The 23,720-nt window shown below is 42.0% G+C and overlaps 1 protein-coding gene and 1 pseudogene across 16 annotated transcripts in view; one reads left to right on the top strand and one right to left on the bottom strand.

Annotated features, from left to right (window-relative positions):
- BCAS3 (BCAS3 microtubule associated cell migration factor) overlaps positions 1–23,720 on the bottom strand; it is a 569,848-nt gene that overhangs the window by 84,177 nt on the left and 461,951 nt on the right. For 2 of the 16 annotated variants that reach the window (XR_011493725.1, XR_011493724.1), the window contains exons 24-25: positions 3,251–3,370; positions 1,552–1,680 (exon numbers count right to left, since the gene is read on the bottom strand). The exons of 13 other annotated variants lie outside the window; for them this stretch is intronic. Coding sequence is in view for 1 of the 3 variants with exons in the window: in XM_070482860.1 (XP_070338961.1) it covers positions 3,279–3,370 (92 nt within the window). In the remaining 2 variants the exon portion in view is untranslated. The remainder of the gene's footprint in view (positions 1–1,551; positions 1,681–3,250; positions 3,371–23,720) is intronic. One more of the 16 variants, XM_070482860.1, reaches the window with a different exon arrangement.
- On the top strand, positions 18,670–21,457 carry LOC106841128 (vacuolar protein sorting-associated protein 72 homolog pseudogene; annotated as a pseudogene).

Raw genomic sequence — 23,720 nt, 5'->3', positions numbered from 1 at the left:
GATTTTTAAACCCGTCATTCTAAACGACCCCTGATGGGTTAAGGGCTGCAGTGAGTGTCTCTGTGCCAATTTTCCAGCCCTGCTACACACCAGGCACAAAGTGTGCTGCGAAGTACACTTTACTGAAGTATTTTTGCTGATGTCCAGTCCTGTGTCTTTGGTGAGTGAGAAGAATCTGCCATTCTAAGCAAGACTTGTGGCCTTTTCAAATCAGAAATGGACATAGATACAGAATGATAGTGCTAGAAGTGACCCTAGAAACCTGATAGATACGTTCCTTAACTTTCTGGAGGAGAAAGCTAAGGTCCAGACAGGGTAAGTGAGCTGCTCAAGGCTCCACAGTGAGCCACTGATGAAGCTGGGAGTACCCAAGTCAGTGTGCAGACCGCTGGTCCAGTGTGCGTGCTATGGCAAAACGCTAACCAATGGTCCTTCTTTCATACTATTCTCTCTGGACTATTTAGAAACATTCTTTTTAAGGGATGAAACCCTTGACTATAGAGAAAAGTGGAATGTGTTACTAACAATGGATAGAATAAAACATTCTTGAAAGCCTAGCCATCAGGCAGAAGTTATTCTCAGAACGAACACAAACATCTGTACTTTTTCTAGACTCCCAATTTCACCCTCTCCATCAGACTCGGCTTGCCTTCTTTTATCTCTGTTCATCAACCACTGGGGACCCACATCACACTGACCTTTCCAGAAAGAACACCTGGGCTTGGCTTTCTCTGTAGGCTTGCTCCTTTGCCTATCCCTACAGGGGTCTAGGTCTTTGCTGACTGCCGCTTTAATCATTTGTTAATTTGCTTAAACATCTGGTCAAATTTTGGAAATAATCTCAACGGGAGGGTTTATGCTAACTTCTCGTGGATGTTGAGAGTTTCCACATGCCCCCCCATCCCCCATACTCACACACACACGAACAAATCACCAAGGATAGTGAGACAGTCTAAGACAAGAAAGAGAAAGTCAAGGAGTAGGGCGTTGGTCCCTATTTCTCCTGGTTGTTTCTTGGGCTCCTTAAACTTAGTATACATAAGTAAACATATCTTCTCTCCTCCATCCCTACCCTCCTTCTCTATGAAGGGTACTGCTTTCTACTCAGTTGTCTACCCAGACCTTGAGTATCATCCTGGACTCCTCCCTCTTTATTACATTCTGGATGCAATATGCCATTAACGCTCCCGGAGCTCCCAAACTCTCTCACATTGCGCACTTCCTTTCCATTCCTACTTCCACTAACTTACTTCAGGCATTCACCACTTATCATTTAGATTAATACACTTAGCACCTAATGGTCTTCCCAGACCTAGTCTCATCCCTTTTCAATCCATTTCCCACACTGTAGCCAAAGTGGTGCCTCTGAAACACATACCTGATCATATTGCCTTGCTGAAAATTCCACAGGAGCTCCCCAAAGCCTCCAGGCTATGTACCATGACACCTAAACCGCTCATGGTCAGCCTCCTATCTCTCCCACCTCAGCTCCTGTTTATGCCCTATAGCCTGGCCCTCCTGAACTAAATAAAGTTCTGCTTGTGTTCTGACCTTTTTTGTCGATAGACTTTGTCCATGCTGTTCCATCTTCACTGCTACCTGGCTAATGCCAAGTTGTTCTTCAAGACTTGGTTCAAGCAATCATTTCTTCAGTAAGCTTCCCCTGGCACATGGTTGGTGCTTAATAAGTTTGTTGAATAAACGAATAAGCCAAAAAAAAAAAAAAAGGTAGAAACATGTTCAAGCAAACACATCTCTTTCCCATAGAAGAATAGTAATAACTGTAAAGCAAAAGGAAACAGGTGGGATGGGGAATGAGCACTTTGGCTGAAGGTGATGTCAATATCATGACTGGGGCAGAAGCACCCTGTTTCAGGTACCTTTGTCAGAAGCACCTTTCCACAAGTGAGTTAGAATCCTCAAGAAGAGTCTCTCCATAGAAGACCTGAAGCTTGGAACAGTAACATAACTGCCTGCCTTGGAAACATCAGGAACCATTGAATCGTAGTGATCATGGAATTTGCCTTCTCTGATTTTACCAGCAATTGTCTCGTCAAATTGTCATTAAGTCTAACTCAAGGGAACCACGAGGAACATGGAGAACCTAAATGATCTCTGGGTGTAGGCTGTTCAACCTGATCGGAGGAATGAGGGAGTGGTGGAGGCAGAAAAATTCTGCCTCATATGGTGACGATACACATTTAGACTCTGTGTCCCCAGGAAAAAAATGCTGGGAATATTTTACTAAATATCATCAGCAAAACAAAACTCATTTTCAGAGCAGAAAGAAACTTTTCATGATCCTCTTGGACCAATGCAGGAACTGTCTGAGCAAAAATGCTATGTTTAAAATCGTGGGGATCTTTGGAAATTTCAACGGCAACAACAGACATCTCAGTAAGACTAGTCTTGAACCGAGTGGTATCAGAAACAGGCTTTACCATAAGCACGTAAAGCATTGGACAAAAGAACCTTCACCTAGAAGCCACTGCCTTGGCTGTTGGTGGCAGCAATCTCACAGAAAAGGCACTCCCTCCACTACCTTAGAGAAAGAGAGACAGCTGCTCTTCCGAAAAGACTCTCTCAGTCTGTCCTTCAACGTGGGGAGAATGCTGGGCATTGTTAGTCTCAGAGATAGAGGTTCTCTACCCCCTCCTCCCTCAGGAGCCAGACTGCTCTCACCGAAGTCTCCATCACCAACACCTCCTTGCCGCCATCACCTGCTCCTTATAAACCACTTCACTTGAGAATTCAGTTTTAGGAAGGAAGAAAGGGGTTGCTAGCCAGGCTGCCTAGTAATCCAGCACGATCATTCCAGATGTTGTGACTCACTTAAAGGGAGTTCCTTGTCTGGATTGCCCATCTCAGGCAGCTTATTAGGGAGCGTGCCATCCAAAGGTTTAGAGATAAGTCTCAGGGGGAGCGCATTCCCCAATCAAGACTTCATCACCCACCAGGGGCTATTTAGAAGCTGGGCTTCTCAGCTTGTCTCCTCCATAAAGTGACACCAAGACCTTCCTGTCAGCCACAGTCTTGAGTAGTGATGTCATCAAAGGCTTTGGTCACGTGGGTGAAGGCAGTCTTTGTTTTCTGAACTACTGAGGTGACTAAATGCTTAAATGACCTGCCATACTGAAAACACCACAGGAGCAGAGAGAACTGTCCTAGGGGCAAAGACCTCAAGAGTAAGAAATGAACCAGAAGTCTTAAGAGAAACTGTCTCATGACATTTAGAAAAGGCTGATCTTACCCCCAAGCCCAGCTGCATTGATTGCGGGCTAAATTCCAGCCACTGGGATTGGACGGAGCCTGGCAGAAAGGAATGGAGTTGCCCAACTGTGCCTTAAGTGACAACACTGTCTTGAGAATTCTGAAAAATATAGGGAAAAGAGAGATGGAGCAGAAGAGTACTCAATGGGATCAGGCATTTCTGCCACCCAGCCTAGGCCTGAAATTCAACAGTGTTAATGACTCAAGGCCTTTCAAAGCCCGTTTGCCCACCAACACCTGAAGCACTGCATTAAAACAGCACTAGACAAAAGCTCTCCATTTCTTATCCCTCCTCAGGCCTCCTGAATTCATACTACCAGTGTGGAATTTTTTAATAACAAAAGGAATTCTAAATACCATGCTGTGGGTAGCATAACTCTGCTTGCTCCTTATATGGCTTAATCAAACATTTAAAGGTACTTAGGATGGGTGATTCTTCCCAGGCTGGTGAGAAGTTGCATGTCCCTAATATAAAGAGATGAGACACCTGTGCATGAGGGGACATGACAGTGCTACTACCTACCTGTAGGCCCAGAATAAAAACATAAGATATCACATTTCAGGTCTCTTTTCAAACATAATGATTAACTCCATTATGAGTTTATAGTAGTTGGGCACCTCTTCTATACATTATTTTTTTTAATAACTTATTTTGGTGACTGGAAGATACAAGAATGAAATGTTCTAAGCTATTTCTTAACTACTTTGACCTCCAACACAAAAACCGACTTTCTAGCAAAATGAGTTGCTACTTCCAGTAGATCTCTTGACTCTCGCTGTGCCTAATGGAATTTAAGGTGATGAGCAGACATAGTTCCTCATATCATCCCACCAACAACATGGTATTTTCTCTTTCGTACTTGATCATTGTTGATCGCTGGTCACCTGGCAACTACATGAGGGTTGTGACGATGTCCGAGAAATGCCTGGTTCGGGTCCTGACAGAATAGGAAGACCTTGTTCTGTTTTCTCCTATAATAATTCTCTGAGCCTTGGTTTTCTCATCTTAAAAATTAGTCAGGAAGCTTAAATTAATGGCTCTTAACTTTTTTTTTTCTCCATCTCAACATATCTGAGAGATATGTATCTCTCCCAGTAAGGGTGAGAACAATTTTTAAATTGGGGTTGTGAAGGGGAGAGAGAAAAGAAGTTACCCACATCTCTTGGATGGGAGGGCAGGGGGATTTTCTCAAACTATAAGTGAGATTTCCAGCCTAAAGGATTTCTAACATTCCTTTTAAATATGAAACTCTGGATACCTCCACACTCTACCATCCCCTAATTTTCTTTCCCTTTGTTCCCCAGTGAGGTACGAGGTACATCGCTTTCAAGATTACATCAGTAATATTTTTCGCTAACATACTGGTGGTCTCTGAGCTTGCTCACAGAACATGAGTTCACAGAAACTCTTCTGGTTGCCAAATTTTAGCAGTAACTGGCATTTATACTTTGAGAAATCTTTTCTCAAAAATCTTATACATATCACAAATAATACACTTGTCAAAAATAACTCCTCATAAATGATTTTTTTCTGGTGTATATGATCACAGGTTATTGCTTAAGGTTATATGATTTAATTGTAGATTTTTAATCACCAAGGGTTCAACTCTGAAAATATTCTGTATGTACTGATGAAAAACAGACATCCTCAGGCAGATTTTAAAAAATGAAATCCACATACTTTGTTACTTACATGACATCATGTAAGCGATAGTTTGCAAGGATATGGTAACTCGTTCATCAAGTACAAATACCGAGTGTGCAATTAGGGGACCCTCTCTACTCTCCCAACCTGGCCTCATCCACCCAATTCCCAAGCACGCAGGACTCCCTCCTCCCCAGCTTCTTTTCAATTAAACTAGGGAACTGTCTTTTTCCCTTAATTCTCTGCAAACCTACCTGACAAAAATGAGAAACGCAGGAACTACTGTGAGAAGGTTCAGCAGCAAAGAAGGAAAGTTGTCGGGGGGGAGAGTGAGTGGGGTTGGAAGTGTTCTAAAGAAAACATTGGGGTGATCCTAGAATCCTATCCCCTGGAGAGGTGAGTGGGTGCCAAGTGCTGCATTTCTCCTAAATGATCCCAGCAGCTGCAGCACGTTATATGTGGCAACTCTTTTAGGATCTGAAAGGGTTTTCAAAGTCATGCTGGCAGCTGCCTCCTGTCGCCCCACTCTATAATGATTGAACCTCTTGTTCCTTTTATAGAGTTGTTCTCTCCTAATAAAACACTAAATGCTGGGCTGAGCAACTGTTCCAGGATCACTAGATGCAACCCTCCCTCCCTCTTCCTCCTCACCCTACGTGCCTTTTCTTTTCTGGTCACAATAGACCCCTGTGTAAATGGCTCGAGCCCAGACTTACAGGGGCACAGGCATGCACAGGCTTGAAAATGTGCACACACAAATACACACCAGCACCACCAACCCCATTTCAACCAAATCTGAACTCCACATCCATTTCCAGCTATTTTAAGAGCTGCTACTTTAAAACTGGGCAACCGTCCTAAACACATGAAAGCGTACACGAAGCACGAGCGGCCATAAAGGAAGAACCGCAATTCATTGTGTCAGGAGCCTGCAGAGGTGACACCTTCAAGCTGTTTGTCAGAATCAAAAGCTGTGACTTGTCAGCTTTTGGATGAGAAGCCCTGCAAAACAAACCATTTTTTCCTGGCAAATCTGAACCATATTTTCAAGGTGTGAACTCCTTCCAAACTTCAAAATGAAGATGGAAACAACACGATAGCAATCCAGGAGTCAGCTCAAAGAGGGCTCCTTGCTCATCTCAAGTCTCACAGTTCTTCTCCAAGTCATGACCTGGGAGCTCCAGAAAGCAAGCACGATTCCCTTTCCCACATCAAGGACGGCAACATTTTTTGAAAAGTAGCCTTTGTCTTTAAAGCTTCACGCTGACTTTATATTTAATCTGTATTTTTATATTCCCATTTAAGATTGCTAACTTCTCAGGAAGGGGAGCCGTGGTGATTCAGCGTTTATCACTGGCAGCTCGCAACGTGCTGGGGGTGGAGTAGTTGTTCAGAAAATGTTTGCTGAATAAACAAAGCCCTTAAAACAAAGTGGACTTGGCTGGTGGGCGCTTGGCTGAAACAGGCAAACTGAAAAAGTCCCTTGACCACATTTGTTCCAAGTTTTTGAAGGCTTTTTTGCTGGGCTTTTAATGAGGGAATCCCACCTTCGCGAAATAATTCTATTTAAGTAATGGCCGTTCGACTAAAGGTGAAAAAAATAGAAGCTTCGAGTTCTAATGGGGAGTAAACAAATCAGAGGCGCCCAATTCTCTGTGCAGCTTTCCTTTATCTTAAGATCTCTCTGAAAGTATGAGTAAAAATGCTGTAATTGGTGATAGAACATTTTAGCTCACATGTCTTTGTGTGTGGGTTTTTTTTTTTTTACTGAGTGCTAAGCATTTTCTTGAGCCTGATTTATTCATTTTCTGTTATAAAAAAAATTTAAATATATAAGCAGAGAAAATAGTATAATGAACCCCATATACCCATCACCAGCTTTAAAGATGATCAAGTCATGGCCACTTTTCTTTCATCTATATAAATTAACTTTTAATTTAAGTTTTGTGACAACCATTCTTTTGCCTAGAGCTCCCCAATTAGTTTATAATGACTACCAACTTTTTAGTTTTGAGAAACCTCCCACTCAGAAGGTGGAAGTTTTGAGCCAAAATATGACATTTGACATGGGTGCAGCTGCTTAAAATATGTCTTCATTAAAGTCAGATGAAGAGATAAGCTCAGTCTCGGCCTCCAATGGAACACAGTCAAAGTTTGCATTTTTTCTTTTAAGTATAAAAGTAGAACTCTTTCCACCACCACACTCTCTCCCATGCTCCCTTCACATACACACACGCACACACGCACACACCCCTCCCAAGTAAATACCCTCGTTTCGGAACAATTTCGTTAAGACTGTGTTCCCAGACTTTTGGTTATTAGCACTCGCACCTCCCGTTCCCAGTTTCTGCACTCACACTTTGAAGGAACCTGAAGGCAAGGACACGGGGCAAAATAAACGCTCAAACAAATTGATTTTAAGGAACAGACCTTTATACATCTTTTCATTTTTATGGCTTAAGATGGTGCAAAAATGTTACTTACTCCCCAAACAGTTATTAGTCTCTGTAATGTAACATAGCAGATACTTTCTAAATCCTTTTAGCCTTCTCCCCCTTACTGGAAAGATCATCATTTCTTTTTTTTTATTTCAAAGTGGATTTAATAAAGAAAAGGAGTGCTGTTAAAGTAATACGTGAGGCTTTGACATTAAGCAGTGCAACCCTGCGGAGTCGGCAAGAACAGGGTCTCTAATCTCCAGTGATTTATAGAGGCTCTTCCTTCATCTCTGTACTTGGGGAGGGCCAAAAAGTTTAGAGACAGCCTGGCGTCCCTCTTACTCCACACCACTAACTCCTGCTGGCCAGTCTGCCTGCTAAAACTTTTAACCCTTTAGCTGCTAGCTGACAGCACACCCATTAAAGCCAGTTTATTTGCTTTCAGAAGACAGAGTGGTTTCATATTGCAGTAATGCACATGGAGGTAAACACCTTTGTCTGATGCTGGGAAATTATAAGCAAAGAGCAAAAAAGAAGCTAAAAAGCCAACTGGGCTCATTTGAAGATGTCTGCAAGTGGGAAAAGAGAAGCCCCTTTTCTTGAGTGAATGAGAATTTCATGGGTCAGCACCCCTACCCTACCCCCACCATTCTGAGGGAGCCAGCTGAGTCATGGTGGCTGCATTCTCTTCTAAGTAATGCTTAGTACTTGGAAATATAACTGAAGGTCAAAGTCAAAGTTGCAGAATATGATTAGAAGGATCAGACAACATTAAGAGTCTGAAGCAAGTTGTTCCAACAAATGGACTAAGGGGTAGGAAGGAGAGTGCATTTGTACTGGGCCCTGCCCAAGAGGAAATGTGCATAGACAGGGGAGTTGGGTCTGTGTGGTCCTTCTGGAATGGGAGGGACTGAAGGACTGATGCAATGAAGCTGACATTAGTAATTTTAAACATTTTACTGGTTGATAGATAAGTACTATGAGCATATTTTCTCACCCTGTACTGCCAGCCTCCAAAACCAAAATCTTCTGGTCCAAGGCTCGCTTTAACACAGGTACCCACAAAACACCAGGCACTATCTGGGCCAAAGAAGGATTTGGTGGTTCTCAGTATAGCACTTTCCCCCAGGGCTGGGTACAACGCCTCTTGAGAAGATTGGCAGGTGACGTGATAGCTCACTTCTAGGCATCTCTGCTTTAAAAACTATCAGGGAAACTTCTCGGCCCTCTCTTAGACCCTATTTTGTGGTTGCCTCAGACTTGGTTCCTTGTCTATCACTCAGACAAGGAAGCACTCCTCCTAACCCACCAGGAGTGAAGGAGAACTTACCTCAGTCAAAGTCTTGGGCTGAACTGCATCTTTTAAAAGATCAGAGCACCGCATTGGCCAACAAGGCCTGCCTGGGGATCTGCAGCAGAAAGCACAGGCCGATCTAGAGCTCAGACCATCTGCAGCAGAGGTGGCCCTGGGACAGAGCCCTTGAACTCGATAACCTCGGGTCCCTGCTGGCTGGGCCTCTCCTGACAAGGAAAGATACAGAGAGCCCTACTTCAAGAGGCTTTCTGGAATCAAGTACACAGGTCAAGAAGACCGACGAAGATCAATATCACTTACTTTAGGGCTGGCAGATGGCAAGTCAAGGTCACAAAATTCACAACTGATAGTAGCGACAGCAGGCAGCAAACGACCTTACTCTTCCCCCAGCCACACCCACGTGTTTTCTGTGATTCAAGAAGCTGGCTGAGTGCCTCATTTGATGGTGGGGCTGGGGAGGGAACTGAGGCAGAGACAGGAAGCAACTTGCGCAAGAGCTCACAGCCAGCTGCTGATAAAGTCCGCACCAGAGCCCAGAACTTCTGACTTACAGTTCATTACACCTCGATGCAGAGTAATGGTGGGTAGGAGCTCACACCGTAGAGATGTCACATCGTGGTTTGAGTCCTGGTTCCTATCTTTGGCAAGTTACTTAATCTCCCAGCATTAGTTTACTGCTCTTAAAATAGCAATAATAATTGTACCTAGCTAATGCTGTGAAGACTCGATTGAGAAAATGAGCAAAAGCCCTTAGAACAGTACCTGGCACACAGTGCATCCTGAACAAATGTTCTGAATTACTGCACTGTTGTTGTTGTTACTGTTTTTTTCTTCAGAAATTCATGTGCCGGTCCCACTCAAGTGAAAAGGATAACAAGTGCACTTTCTGGGAACAGCACATGGACCTCAAGCTGACTCCAAGCTGATCTGAACCAACACAGGATGGCAGGCGATTTTCCCCATGACAGCCTGCCACCATATGCTTCCTTATTTCTGCCACAGCACATACCACATTTGATTGCAATTTAGCTCTATATGTATCTGTTCCCCAACTAGATAGAGCTTTTTTGGGGGAGAGTCCATGGCTTATTCTTAGTTACATCTCCAGTGTCTGGCTCAGTAGGTGGCCCACAAACATTTACTGAATGAATCAATGAGTGAACATAGTTTACAGGGCCTAGAAAGCCTTCTCTGTCTTTCTTCACTCTGGCCAGGATGTCTAGAGTGTAACTTGTCTAAATACGCTGCCTGCTCACTCGAGTAGGCCCAGGGCAGAGTTTCGATACCAAACATATTTACAGTCCAACCTTGTCTGAAGGTGACACGCTCGAGGCGTCCCTGTGATGCTCTGGGTGACTCTTTCACCAGGCTGTGAAGTGAGTATTTATCACATCACACCTCTTAACAGCATTCCCACAGATCCTGGCACACTGTTAGCGCTCTCTGTTAGTGTGAAAATCTCTATTTTGTCATGTTAGTTTTTGGTCCCACACCAAGCAGCAGGATGCTCATGTGAGAAAATATGGAGAAACCCCTTCTAGGTGGAACTGTCATGGCCTACAGGGTCATAAACACCATGTCACAGACTTCCTCTGGTGGCCCATTTACTAGGCTCACACTAACCAAGGCCTTTCCACAGAGGCCTCACCAGCTTCACCAGCCCAGGAGTAGGAGCTGCCGATATCAAGACAAACCCAAATTCTGCTGCTTTGTCTCATCATGGTGACTTTCAAATGCAGATTCAGAGAATGTACAAGCAAGACGAAATGTGTTACACCCCATGCAGGCTCATCAAGGGCCATCTGCAAAGCCCTTCCCTTTGCCTACTGCAAAGCAATCTCGGAGGAAGACGTGTGTAGGGTTAAGCTGCCTTGTAGCAGTCTGTTGACTCACACCCACAGACTGGGAACTCTTTGGAGAAAACTTCCCACCAGTCGTTTCCTTTTATGAAACATTTCTGGTCAAGGAGTAACAAAGGTGTCACAATATTCTGACAGCCAAAGCCTGGTGCTGGTTTTTGGTCTGAGGTTCCACAAGGCAAACTCCAATATTCACTTCGCTTTTTTTTTTTTTTTTTTTAAGACAAGCTGCCCAAGTCTTGAAAATCAAAAAGTAAGTGGCAGAGCTCTAGAATTTAGAAGACTAAGCTGATTCGCCCAAAGTAGGGACCAGAAATGGCAAGGAAGATGTCAGAACTGGGAGTCTCAGCTGCAGGCTCTCTACCTTTGGCAAACTGCAGATCCCCAGCTCCTAGCTCTCTCTCCGCACCCTGGATAAACAGCCTTATCGGCCACCCACACTACTTCAGTTAGTAAAAGGCTTAGGAATGTAAATCACACTGGAGTGAAGTGTGATCCTAATTTGCACTTAATCAAAGCCAATTAGAAGTACATTATTTACACAAAGCCCATGCATCTCAATTATACCCAGCACAGCCCAAGACAGTTTTGAGTCCAGATCTTAATTCTGCTTAATTAGAGAAGTAAACATTTTCACTGAGTCAATCCTCCAGTCTAGTCTAGGGCCTATGGGTAAACGGAACCAAACACGCAGAGCTCTTCACTTTAGGGCCAAGAAAGTGTAACTGATACCTGTTGGAAATCCGCAGAAAATGAAGATAAGTATTCAGACCCGGGGGCTACTCTGGGCCGGCCAAGTAGCACTGGGTTCTCTCTTTCACACATTTATTAGCACCTACTCTGCCAGGCACTAAATAACATATTTGTTTCTGTCCCTTTTCTGTCTTTTAGCAAGATAAACCACAATTTAGGAGGATGGGAAAGCAAAGGACCCAATTCAACTCTCAGGTGAGACTTCATTGCTCCGGTTCATGTGGTTCCTGGTCTACTGAGGTGGATGCAGTTTCAGGGTAGCTGGTTTGAGTCAGCAGCAGGCAGAAGAGGCTCCAAGGTGAGAGCCAGGCAGGAGGCCAGGAGAGAGCTGCTTAGTCTAAGGACTGAGAACAGGAATTTAGGGCAATCAGGCTTCCAGAGCCTACAGACCAGATAGCCAGGAATGGCCTTGGTGACAACTGCTTGAGAACACCACTCACCCATCCATTCAGTGAATAGGTAGTTGGCATAAGCTAGGTGATGGGGAAGCTTCTGCTGCCCTTTCTGAGGAAGCCTCAGGTTACTGTGCTATGCCCTGCCACGCCTGAGCAAATCCCCTCACTTAACTGGTGAGCAAGAGGACGTGGGGCCCTCCCAGCAGAGACTCTAACGGCTCATTTGAGGGTTCCTCCTCTCCAGTTTACAACAATTGGCACGACCTTATAGGAACAAAAATGCCCAGGCAGGTGGAACAGCCAGGAGAGTGAAGCCTAAACAGCATCCTCCAAAACTCAGCTGGAGAAAGAAAAAAAGAGCAGAGAACAGAAATGCAGCTGTGGACTGCAGTGTTAATTCCAAGGAGCTAGGAAGCAGCTGAGGTCAACAAGTCTCAGATCATAATACCAGGAGCACGATTAGAGTTACCCTGGTGAGTGAGTTCAAGTTCTAACTCGAACTATAGTTCATAAGTTCTAACTGCTGAAAAATCTATTTACTTTTTAAGATTTTATTTTTTGTTTGTTTCCTTTTTCTCCCCAAATCCCCCCAGTACACAGTTGTATGTTTTTTACTTGTGGGTCCTTCTAGTTGTGGCATGTGGGACGCCACCTCAGCATGGCCTGACAGGCGGTGCTATGTCCACAACCAGGATCTGAACTGGCGAAACCCCGGGCCACTGAAGCGGAGCGTGGGAACTTAACCACTCGGCCACGGGGCCAGCCCCTCTATTTACTTTATAAACTTCATTCTGGTACAAATCTCCTCTAAATTCACTTGGCCATCCCTTTGTCACCTTCACCTCCTCCCAAGTAGGGACAGAGGCGGAGTATACAATATAAAGTGTCTGGCATGGAGTGGGTACTTAATAAATGTCTGGTGGATCAATCGCAGGAAACCAAGAGTAATTAGATTCATTGGTACTTTTCCAGCACAAATTATCTCATTTGTACGGAAAAATAAATGAAATGGTACAATCTCTGAAAGGACAGGGCAGCACCATTGAACGTCCTGGTGGCCAAATTGTTTTCAACACATAAAGGAGCAAAACAGAGTGAAGTAACCATCACAACTTGTAGTATTATGACGCCACAACACCGCAGTATTATTTAGATATAAGATGCCATGGGCTACTTTATTTTTAATTTTAAAGGGGGAAAATCACAAATATACAAATATTTCTAATTGTTAAAATTCATTTAATTACACACTTAAGATCAGCACATTTCACTGTATGAAAAATTTACCTCAAGAAAAAATGTTTAAAAATTCACATTTTATGTAAATAAAGGGATGATATAATTTGGCCAACTTTAAACCAGGATGGAAACAAAAATAATAGCATTTGATTCTCAAATTGAGGTATAGAGACTTATAGAAGGGTTTGGTCTACAGTAGACCATGTTGACAGGCTTCCTTCTTTTTCATTCAACCCAGCTCTTCTATTTATTAATGAGGACCAATCCAAACATAATCTTCTATAACTTGGGCATTTAATACATCCTTGGAGCCTTAACAAATCAAACTAGGGAATTTTCCCTTGCTGACACAGGAAGTCTCATCTGTCGAAGAGTAAACCAACTTTAGTTCCCAAAAGATTCTGCCTTTGAATGCTTTCAGCACAACCCACATGAACTGGGTTCTCTGTCCTTGCATATTAACCAAATGCCCTGCCCACTTTTCCCAACCATTCAACTCTTAGAAGTTACTAGTCTGGACACTTGGGGAGAACCTCTTACTAAAGGCCCAATGCCCCCAACCTCCTTTTTCACCTCTCAACCAGGAGACTCAGTAAAGACTTCACATTGGTAAGATATTCTCAAAGAAGCAATAAAGGAAATTTCACATCTATGAGGTTTGCTCTTTCCTAGAGAGAAATTCTATTTCAAACTTGAGACTAATTAGGGAGAAAAAAATAACAAAAGCATGTATGCAGTTAAATGCTCTACCCCTGACGTATACCCCCAACGAAAGCATGTATGAATGTGTTCAGTGAGAAATTGTCTTGAATAATTCTTTCACAGTTTAAAAGCACTTTTCATATATTATTTCATTTCATCTTATTAAATATTCACAAAAATTCAGGAGGCAAGTACACAGTAGATAACTGGTATGTATATGTTACAGATAGTCAATGAGGTCTTTGGAATCCAAATTCAGTGTTTGTTCCACTACATGAAACAGTCTAAATTGAAATCATTGACTAGGAAAAACGCACCTTGAGCATCTATTATGTGTGCAACGTTCTGGTTAAAACAGAGGGGCCGGCCCTGTGGCTGGGTGGTTGGGTTCACGTGCTCTGCTTCAGCGGCCTGGGGTTCCCAGGTTCAGATCCCGGGTGTGGACCTATGCACCACTCATCAAGCCATGCTATGGCGGCATCCCACTTAGAAGAACTAGAATGACCTACAACTAGGATATACAACTATGTACTGGGGCTTTGGGGAGGAAAAAAAAAAAAGAGGAAAATTGACAACAGGTGTTAGCTCAGGGCCAATCTTCAAAAAAAAATCATTAAAAAGATAAACTTTATGTTAAAAAAAAAGGAAGTAACAGAGAAAAGAAAGTAAAGAGTTACCATGAGAACCTAGGAGAACTTTTTAATAAATAGAGAAGGGAAGAAAGTTATTCTAAGTATGATGCAAACTCCAGAAACCATTACAAATTACTGATAAATTTAAACACATAAAAGCTTAAAATATTGTATGCAAAAAGTATCACGAACATGGTAAAAGACATTGACAAACTGGAAAAAACAGTTATAACACATATGACAAAGTATTAATTTGCTTAGTATGGAGAAAGCTTCTCCAAATCAATATGAACAAGATAAATAACCAACCCAATAACCATAGAAAAATGAGCATAGAACATGAACAAAGAATAAAAAAAATATGGAATTTAAATACAAGAAAAGATGCTCAATGCCAATCTAAGAGAAATGCAAATTAAAATTACAATGAAATATCACACTGAAATTATCTGATAGGCAAAACTCAAAAAATCTGATAACACGCTGTACAGAGTAATAAGCACTCTCATATGTTGGTGGTGGGAGTATAAGTATAGCAACTGTGATGGAAAATTTGGCATTAGATAAAATTACAAATGTACATACCCTTTAACTTGGGGATTTTACCTCTAGGAACTAATTGTACAGCTACAATTACACAAATGCTCAAAGATGTAAAAGGATATTTACTTTAGCATTGTTTATAATGACAAAAGATTGAAAACCATCTACATGTCTAACAATAGGGCTTTAAATAAATTACGGTAAATCATTGCAATGAAAAACTATGTTGTCTTTGAAAAAATAAGGAAATTCCAAAAATACTAAAAAAGGAAAAATCTCCAACTTACATGGACATATGATAAAATTAAAGTACAGGAGCATGCATAGTAGAGTGTCCTTTTGATGTAAAGAAAAAAGGATGTTTGTATGTGCACAAAATGTCTTTGGAATGACACACAAGAAACTGGGAACAGTGATTACCTCTGGGGAAAGACTGGGAGACAGGGGCGGGAGACTTTCACTATACACCATTTGTGCCTAATTTTCTATTTTAGTCATGTGGTATGTAATTTCTATTCAAAAACCTGAGACACCATGGGAATAAGCAGGCCAATGAGTTGAGACTTGCTAGAAAAAGCATTTGATCTGTTAAAGGTCCAGATATACCCATACGGCTCCATCTTTGCTGCCCAAATGAGCAGGCACGTGTGAGGCGAGCTGGCAGAACCTTGGCTCTAGTATTGCCCATATAAATACTAATCTGTCAAAAGAAGGTACTTGGAGGGGCCACTTCTTGCTGAGCATGCACACACACACACACACACACACACACAAGCAGTACCAATCTTTTCATGTGAATACACTTTTTGTTCCAAATTAGCTTCTATATCCATCATTTCATCAAATCTTTACATGTTGCAAGGAAGTTACTTTTATTCCTTCCTATTATGAGATCTGTACATTGAAGCTCAGAAAACTTAAGTTACTCATCCCAGACACAAAATCTTTAAGTGGCAGAGCTGTGACTCAAACTTAGATCCCTTAATTCCAAATTAGATATTCTTTCTACCATACAAATTCTCTCACATTCCCTTCCAAAGACACATCTGTGACTCCTCCTCCATCCCCAAGCCGTGCCAATTAAAAGCTATGAAGTATTTATTTTGCCTATATAACTCCCTGGATTCAGTGACATCCAATAGCCACCTGGACTTTAGCAAACTACAACTGCCTTTCTCTGGGCATCCAGGGTGCTCAAGTGGAAAGTAGGAAGCTTGGACTTTAAGAATTCTGCGATCCCTTACAACTCTTCTCTTCAATGAAATAGAGGATTTCTTGAGTTCTGTTGACAGTGGGGAGAGAATTACCCCAGGGATGAACATTTAACTTAAAAAATAAAAGTACTCATAGCTCTGGAGCCAATCTAAATAAAGAGTTAATGTAAAAGAGAGACTGGGAGAGAGAGAAAAAGTGAGCCAAAGGAGGCTTAGCAAAACTCACACCGTCGTAGTCACCCAGCCAGCCTGGAGCAGCCAAGCCCAACGTGGCTTGTGGTCACCTGTCTGGCTTTTTTTCACTCAAGCAGAGGGATCAATGCCACCTCACCATGGAGGCCCACTGACTTGGTACACTATTTTAAACATGGTTTGTGGTCTATACCAGGATGGATTGAACAACTTTGTGTCCTCCACGGGATTAAGATCGAATGTAAATATGCTTATCCCAACGGCAGTGATGGGGACAAGTGAACAGACATTGGGCTACATCAACATTAGACCAAAAATTTTTCTAAAAATATCCTCTGCAAGGCCCCAGGGAAAAGTTTGCAAAATCTAATGTCTAGTGAATCTCTTAGCCACAACAGGCTAGGCAGAAACTGCCATTCAAGAAGAACCCAAATGATAAGGAATGGAATGGAACTCCCCGCCTGCTCACACATCTGCCCACAAAACGAATCACTGACTGCGGAAAAGAGAAGAAATAAGCAAGAGCTTCTATTCTGCAAAGTGTGTCAGTCATAGGTTGTCCCCCTTTTTAAAACAGTAACAGCTCTATTGAGATATAATTCACCTACCATACATTTCACTCATTTAAAGGGTACAATTCAATGGTTTTTAGTATATTCATAGAACGTTCAACCATCACCACAATCTATTTTAGAACATTTTAATTACTCCAAAAACAAACTCTGTACCTCTTAGTCATTACCTCCCAAACTTCCCATCCCCCCAGCCCTAGGCAACCGCTAATCTACTTTCTGTCTCTCTAGATTTTCCCATTCTGGACATTTCATATAAACGGAACCATACAATCTGTGGTCCTCTGTGACTGGCTTCTTTCAGTCACAAACCATTTCAAGGTTCATCTATGTTGTAGCATGTATAAGAACTTCATTTCTTTTTATGGCTGAATAATACCCCATTGTATGGACATACTACATTTTGTTTATCCATTAATCTGTTGATGAACACTTAGTATGTTTCCACCTTTTAGCTATTGTGAATAATGCTGCAATGAACATTGGTGTACAAGCATCTATTTGAATCTTTGCTTTCAGTTACTTTGGGTATATCCATTCATCAGTTGAAAGACAGTTGTTTCCACTTCTTGGCTATTAGTGGCTATTAATTACTTGGGATTTATGCCGCATTGAACATCTGTGTAGAAGTTTTTGTGTGGACATGTTTTCGTTTGTCTTGGGTACATACCTAGGTATAGAATTGCTGACTCATAAGATAGGTCTATGTTAAACCATTTGAGGAACTGCCAGACAGCATTCCAAAGGAGCTGCACCATTTTACATTCCCAAAGCCAGTGTACAACGGTTCCAAATTCTCTACATCCTTATTAACACTTATTATTATCTATCTTTTTGTTTATAGCCATCCTAATGGGTGCAGAGTGGTGTCTCATGATTTTCAGTTGTATTCCTCTGATGGTTAATAATGCTGAGCATCTTTTCACATGATTATTGGCCATTTGTATATATTCTTTGGAGAACTATTCAGATCCTTTGCCCATTTTTAAATTGGGTTATCTGTCATTTTATTGTAGAGTTGTAATAATTATTTCTATAGTCTAGATATAAGTCACTTACCAGCTATATGATTTGCAAAAATTTTCTCTCATTCTGTGGGTTGTCTTTTCACTTTTATGATATTGTGCTCTGAAGCACAAAAGTTTGTAAATGTGATAGTGTCCAGCTTATCTACTTTTATTTTGTTTGTGCTTTTGGTGTCATATCTAAGAAACCATTGCCTAAACCAAGGTTACAAAGATATACACCTATGTTTTATTCTAAGAGTTTTATAGCTGTAGCTCTTATATTTAATTAAGTCTTTGGTCCATTGTGAGTTAAGTTTTGTATATGGTGTGAAGTAGGGGTCCAGTTTCATTCTTCTGCATGTAGATATATAACTGTCCCACCACCATTTGTTGAAAAGACTATTTTTTCCCCAAAGAATTATCTTGGCACCCTTGTTGAAAATCAACTGACCATAAATGTGAGGGTTTGTTTCTGGACTCTCAGTTCTCTTCCATTGACATAGATGTCTCTCCTTATGCCAGTACCACACTGTCTTGATTACTGTAACTTAGTAGTAAACTTTGAAATTGGGAAATTAGAGCCTATAACTTTGTCATTCTTTTTCAGGACTGTTTTGGCTATTCTGCATCCCTTGAATTTATATATGAATTTTAGGACCAGCTTGTCAATTTCTGCAAAGAAGTCAGTTGGGATTTTTATAGGGATTTCATTGAATATGTAGATCAACTTAGGGAGTACTGCCATCTTGACAGTATTGTCTTCCAATCCATAACATGTCTTTCCATTTATTTAGGTCTTCTGTAATTTCTTTCAATACTTTGTATTTTTCAGAGTAAAAAGTTTGCACTTCTTTTATTAAATTTATTCCAAAATATTTTAATGTTTTTGATGGTATTGTAAATAGAATCGTTTTCTTACTCTCATTTTTGGTTGGCTCATTACTACTGTATAGAAATACAAGTGATTTTTGTATATTGTTCTTATATCCTGCATCCTTGCTAAAGGGGTTGCCTTTTTTAAAGTTTTGTTCCTGAGGCTTTTAAAAAACAATTATTGTGGTGGCTTTTTCCTAAATCAACTTACCTAAGCTGAAACTACATTTCCTAGAATTTCTTTCCCTGTATGATTAACAGTTAGGGTTGGCTATAAGAAAAATTTATGTGAGATTTAAAAGGCGGAAGTGCAACAGCAATCATGGAACTGTGGTAGCTTGCACATGCCATTGCTAATGTGCTGGTCAACCTACCGGGCCTGCATATCCCCCAGCTCTCACCAGATACCCTCCTTCAGATTCTCTGAATCCTGGGCCAAGTGCATGTGGAGCTCTGTAGTGAAGAGAGCCAGCTCCTGCTGCAGGTCACCTATTTTATCAAGGCTTAAGCATTGAGAAACAGAAATGGGTTCCAGTTTGCCTCATGGGTTAGAGTTTGTCCTTTCTCTCTGCCACTTCATATTGAGTTTTCCTCCCAACAAGAGCCCTGATCTACATCCAGGCCCTCCATGAGACTCAAAGGCAACAGACTTCTTCAACAGCTACCACAATCACAGAAAGTCACAAATAGGTCTAGTCTCTATAATGAATCCCTTATTCTATACCAGTGGTTCTGCTTCTATGATCAAAACCTATGCCATTATGTTATTATGATGGTACCACTCTGGTGCGGGATGTTGATAGTGGGGGAGGTTGAATGGTTGTCGGAACAGCGGGTACATAAGAGCTCTCTGTACTGTCCATTCAATTTTTCTGTGAACCTAAAACTGCTCTAAAAAATTGTCTATTAAAAAATAAACAAAATTTTTTAAAAGGATAAATACTGCATGATTCCACTTATATGAAGTATCTAAAGTAGTCACACTCAGAAATAGAAAGTAGAATGTGGTTACCAGGGGCTGGTGGGGAGGGGAAAATGGGGAGCTGTTGTTCAATGGGTACACAGTTTCCGTTTTGCAAGATGAAAAATTTCTAGAGATCCAATGCACAATAATATGCATAAAGACAATAGTAACGTAGTGTTCACTTAAAAATGGTGAAGATGGTAAGTTTTACCTTGTTTTTTACCACACAAAAAAATAACTTGAATCTGGTAAAGGGAAAACAAATGAAAGCTAAAAAATGTGGTGGGGGTGGGGTTTGGTGGTGGCGATACAAAAGGAGAGGGATAGACAGAGATAGACACTCAGTTACTATATAATTCTGTCTTCCCAACTGCAATGAGGATATACCTTGAAGACAGAGTCTATGTCTTATTTATTTTCATGTCTGAGTAGTCAAGAGAATCTCTAATTAATAAAAGTACTGAATGATAGGTGGAGTCGAGCGCCGAGCGCCGAGAACCGCGCTGGGTGAGGGGCCGCTGGAGGCGGCTCAGTCTCGTTAGGAGATATGAGTTTGGCTGGGGGCCGGGCCCCCCGGAAGACCGCGGGGAACCGGCTTTCTGGGCTCCTGGAGGCAGAGGAGGAAGATGAGTTCTACCAGACGACTTATGGGGGTTTCACAGAGGAATCAGGAGATGATGAGTATCAAGGGGACCAGTCAGACACAGAGGATGAGGTGGACTCTGACTTGGACATCGATGAAGGAGATGAACCATCCAGTGATGGAGAAGCAGAAGAGCCAAGAAGGAAGCGCCGAGTAGTCACCAAAGCCTATAAGGAGCCTCTCAAGAGCTTAAGGCCTCGAAAGGTCAGCACCCCAGCTGGTAGCTCTCAGAAGGCCAGAGAAGAGAAGGCACTGCTACCACTAGAACTACAAGATGATGGCTCTGACAGTCGGAAGTCCATGTGTCAGTCTACAGCTGAGCATACAAGACAAACATTCCTTCGGGTACAGGAGAGGCAGGGCCAGTCACGGCGGCGAAAGGGGCCCCACTGTGAGCGACCACTGACCCAGGAGGAGCTGCTCAGGGAGGCCAAGATCACAGAGGAGCTCAACTTACATTCACTGGAGACATATGAGCGGCTGGAGGCTGACAAAAAGAAGCAGGTTCACAAGAAGCGGAAGTGCCCTGGGCCCATAATCACGTATCATTCAGTGACAGTGCCGCTTGTTGGGGAGCCAGGCCCTAAAGAAGAGAATGTCGATGTAGAAGGGCTTGATCCTGCTCCCACGGCTTCTGCATTGACTCCCCGTGCTGGGACTGGACCCATCATCCCTCCTGCTCGCTGCTCACATACCTTCATCACTTTTAGTGATGATGCGACATTTGAAGAATGGTTTCCCCAGGGGCGGCCCCCAAAGGTCCCTGTTAGAGAGGTCTGCCCGGTGACCCATCGGCCAGCCCTATACCGGGATCCTGTTACAGACATACCCTACGCCACTGCTCCAGCCTTCAAAGATCATCCGTGAGGCCTACAAGAAGTACATCACTGCCCATGGACTGCCTCCCACTGCCTCAGCCCTGGGCCCTGGCCCGCCACCTCCTGAGCCTCTCCCCGGCTCTGGGCCCCGAGCCTTGCATCAGAAAATTGTCATCAAATGAAGAGATGTCTAGTCCTTAGAAACCTCTTTCCTGCCCTGACTTGGGGCTCTTAATGTTCCCCCTCCTCTCCCTGCTTCTCCCTTTATCATCTGATCTTTGCCCAGCCCTGTTCCATATTTTTTCCCCCATCTTTTACCCTAGTTCCTACTGGTTTTATGTTTTTTAATCCAATAAAATAAAAAGATCCAAAAAAAAAAAAAAGTACTGAATGATAAATAAATAAATGCAAAACAGGCCAGGATGGAGGAAGTAAAGGTGCAAACGGCCCCTAAGATCCAATATGACTAGGGATACTGAGGCTTCAGTGAATGACAGAAGATCTGTGGCCTGAGTGACATCTACAAGTGAGTAACGGTTTCTCTCCAGGCACAAAATGTATGACATGATATTAAATATTCAAGAGATACATGACCTAGTTTTTTTGGGGGGGTGGGGGTGTTGGGTTTTCAGTGAGCTCTGAGCACACACAAACCTACACAGAACAGGTTCATGGACACGCAGGAGAACACAACAAAGGAGAGCAGAGTCTTTTACCCTCCGGTCATGTTTCAGGTCAGTCCTTTCTTACATAGCCCTTCCTGGCTAGGCTCTGGGAAATTCCATGTTTCAGCTCCTTGCTACCTCCCTCCTTGCATTCAGAACCACACCATAAGCCTGTGTCTACCCCATGCTTCTTGCCAAGGATAACATTTTTTGGCAACATGGCATTCATTCATTTATTCACTCACCAACCACGGCTAAGTGCTGGGAATTCAAAGATAAATAAGACATGGTCTCTATCATTATAGCTATTGGTAAGGGCCTTGAATATTTCTAAGGGACCAATCTCTTGTTTAAGTTTCCAAAGAATCAAAAGCCTTAACATCACTACTTATTATCTTTTAAGTTACCAACCACTGCGGCAAGTTAAAAATTAACTTTCCTATCCTAGTAGAGAGGGGTCAAGAAGAAAAGAACCTTGCTTTTAGAATTCTGGCTTTATAAAGAAAATATGGAGTATCCCGATTTGTATGTATCTCTGGCCAGAGATAGTTAATCTCTGGCGATGGATGATGTGCGTGTGTGAGGACACTGTTTATTCTAGCCTTTCTGCAATTTACAAATCGAAACAAATAATGGTGGAGACATTTGCAACTATGGAAAAAGGGTGTTTACAAAGTGGGAGAAAATAGACTAAATAGGCTTAGATTACAGAAAATTTCTAACACGGCATGGGATGGACTCCACAACAACAGAAGGTGCAAAGGGCTATGACTCACACTCATTGTAGCAATTAGATCTTTTAAAAGATTTCCTAAATATGTCAGTTTCAGAAAACAGTATCTACATGCAAGATCATCTTGGTAAACCCTGGGGACACTAGACAGGAAAATTTTCCTAGGCCTCTTGTTTCATCTCTCCACCCTTAGATATAGCTTCTCAGATACCAGGTCTTAGTTTAGTGTTAAATCATTCAAGCTCGAGGTGCTTCTCACACTTTCCTTTGGAAACTCATTCTCCTTTCCCAAACCTTTCCTTAAATGGCATTGATCACGGTGAGTTTCCTTGTGAGAAGGATGCAAGAAAGAAGATCTCCTTTAAAAATCCACACACCAGTCATTATCTCTGTCCACTAATGGGCTTAGGTCTCTCTCTGTTTTTAAAGCCATCTGTCTCCCTTACCTATTACATAGCTTCTCTTTTTAGCACTGAATGTCATATCTAACTCCCGAAATACCAGAGTGAAAATGAGATTAAATCCCAAATCACAATCCTTAATTTGTTATCTTGGTTGTTATAGAAGCATTCACATGAGAAACATCAAATTGCTTGTTAATGATCAAAAGGGGTCTGCCTAGAAATAGATATAATTTTAATGAAAGTGAGGACAAGTTTTCCCCATGTAGAAACTGACCCTGACAACATGGGCTTTCATATGGATTTCATATCTTTATAAAAACAATGATCAAACAGCAACTCATTAGAGACGAGGAAGGGAAACAGTTTAGTATCCATGAAAGGTGACTCTGGGCTTTCACAAAATAAAGACATTTATCTTTTATGGGGGGGAAAGAATAACTATTCCCCAGCTCAGTTAGCAAGAGAAGGTATAAGTTTACAAGTGCTTACTACAAAAATAGTATAGTCAAAGGTTTTTTAGGATAAAAGTAAAGACCATGGTCATTTACTCTTTCTCACACAAAAGCCAAGACAGCACTACACACTCCAACACTGAGAAATATACTACTTGACGAAAAAAAAGGATGATTTTATGCAGTGAGATCCTGCAGTTCATTTCGTTATCAAAGGAGTTTGTTTCACTAAATTTGGGCATGAATTGGCAATCGTTACTTAAAGTCAACATGAATGGACGCCAAGACAGGATTGTAGAAACCAGGCCCACAGAAGCAGAAATTTGGTCTAGAACATTTTCCAAGGAAAGTGTTGATTAGATTTTTTCTTCCTTGTACAAGAGGGAAAAGAA

The sequence above is a fragment of the Equus asinus genome, chromosome 13 (assembly GCF_041296235.1).
Source record: "Equus asinus isolate D_3611 breed Donkey chromosome 13, EquAss-T2T_v2, whole genome shotgun sequence".
NCBI lineage: Eukaryota > Metazoa > Chordata > Mammalia > Perissodactyla > Equidae > Equus > Equus asinus.
This window is presented reverse-complemented; position numbering and strand designations above follow the sequence as displayed.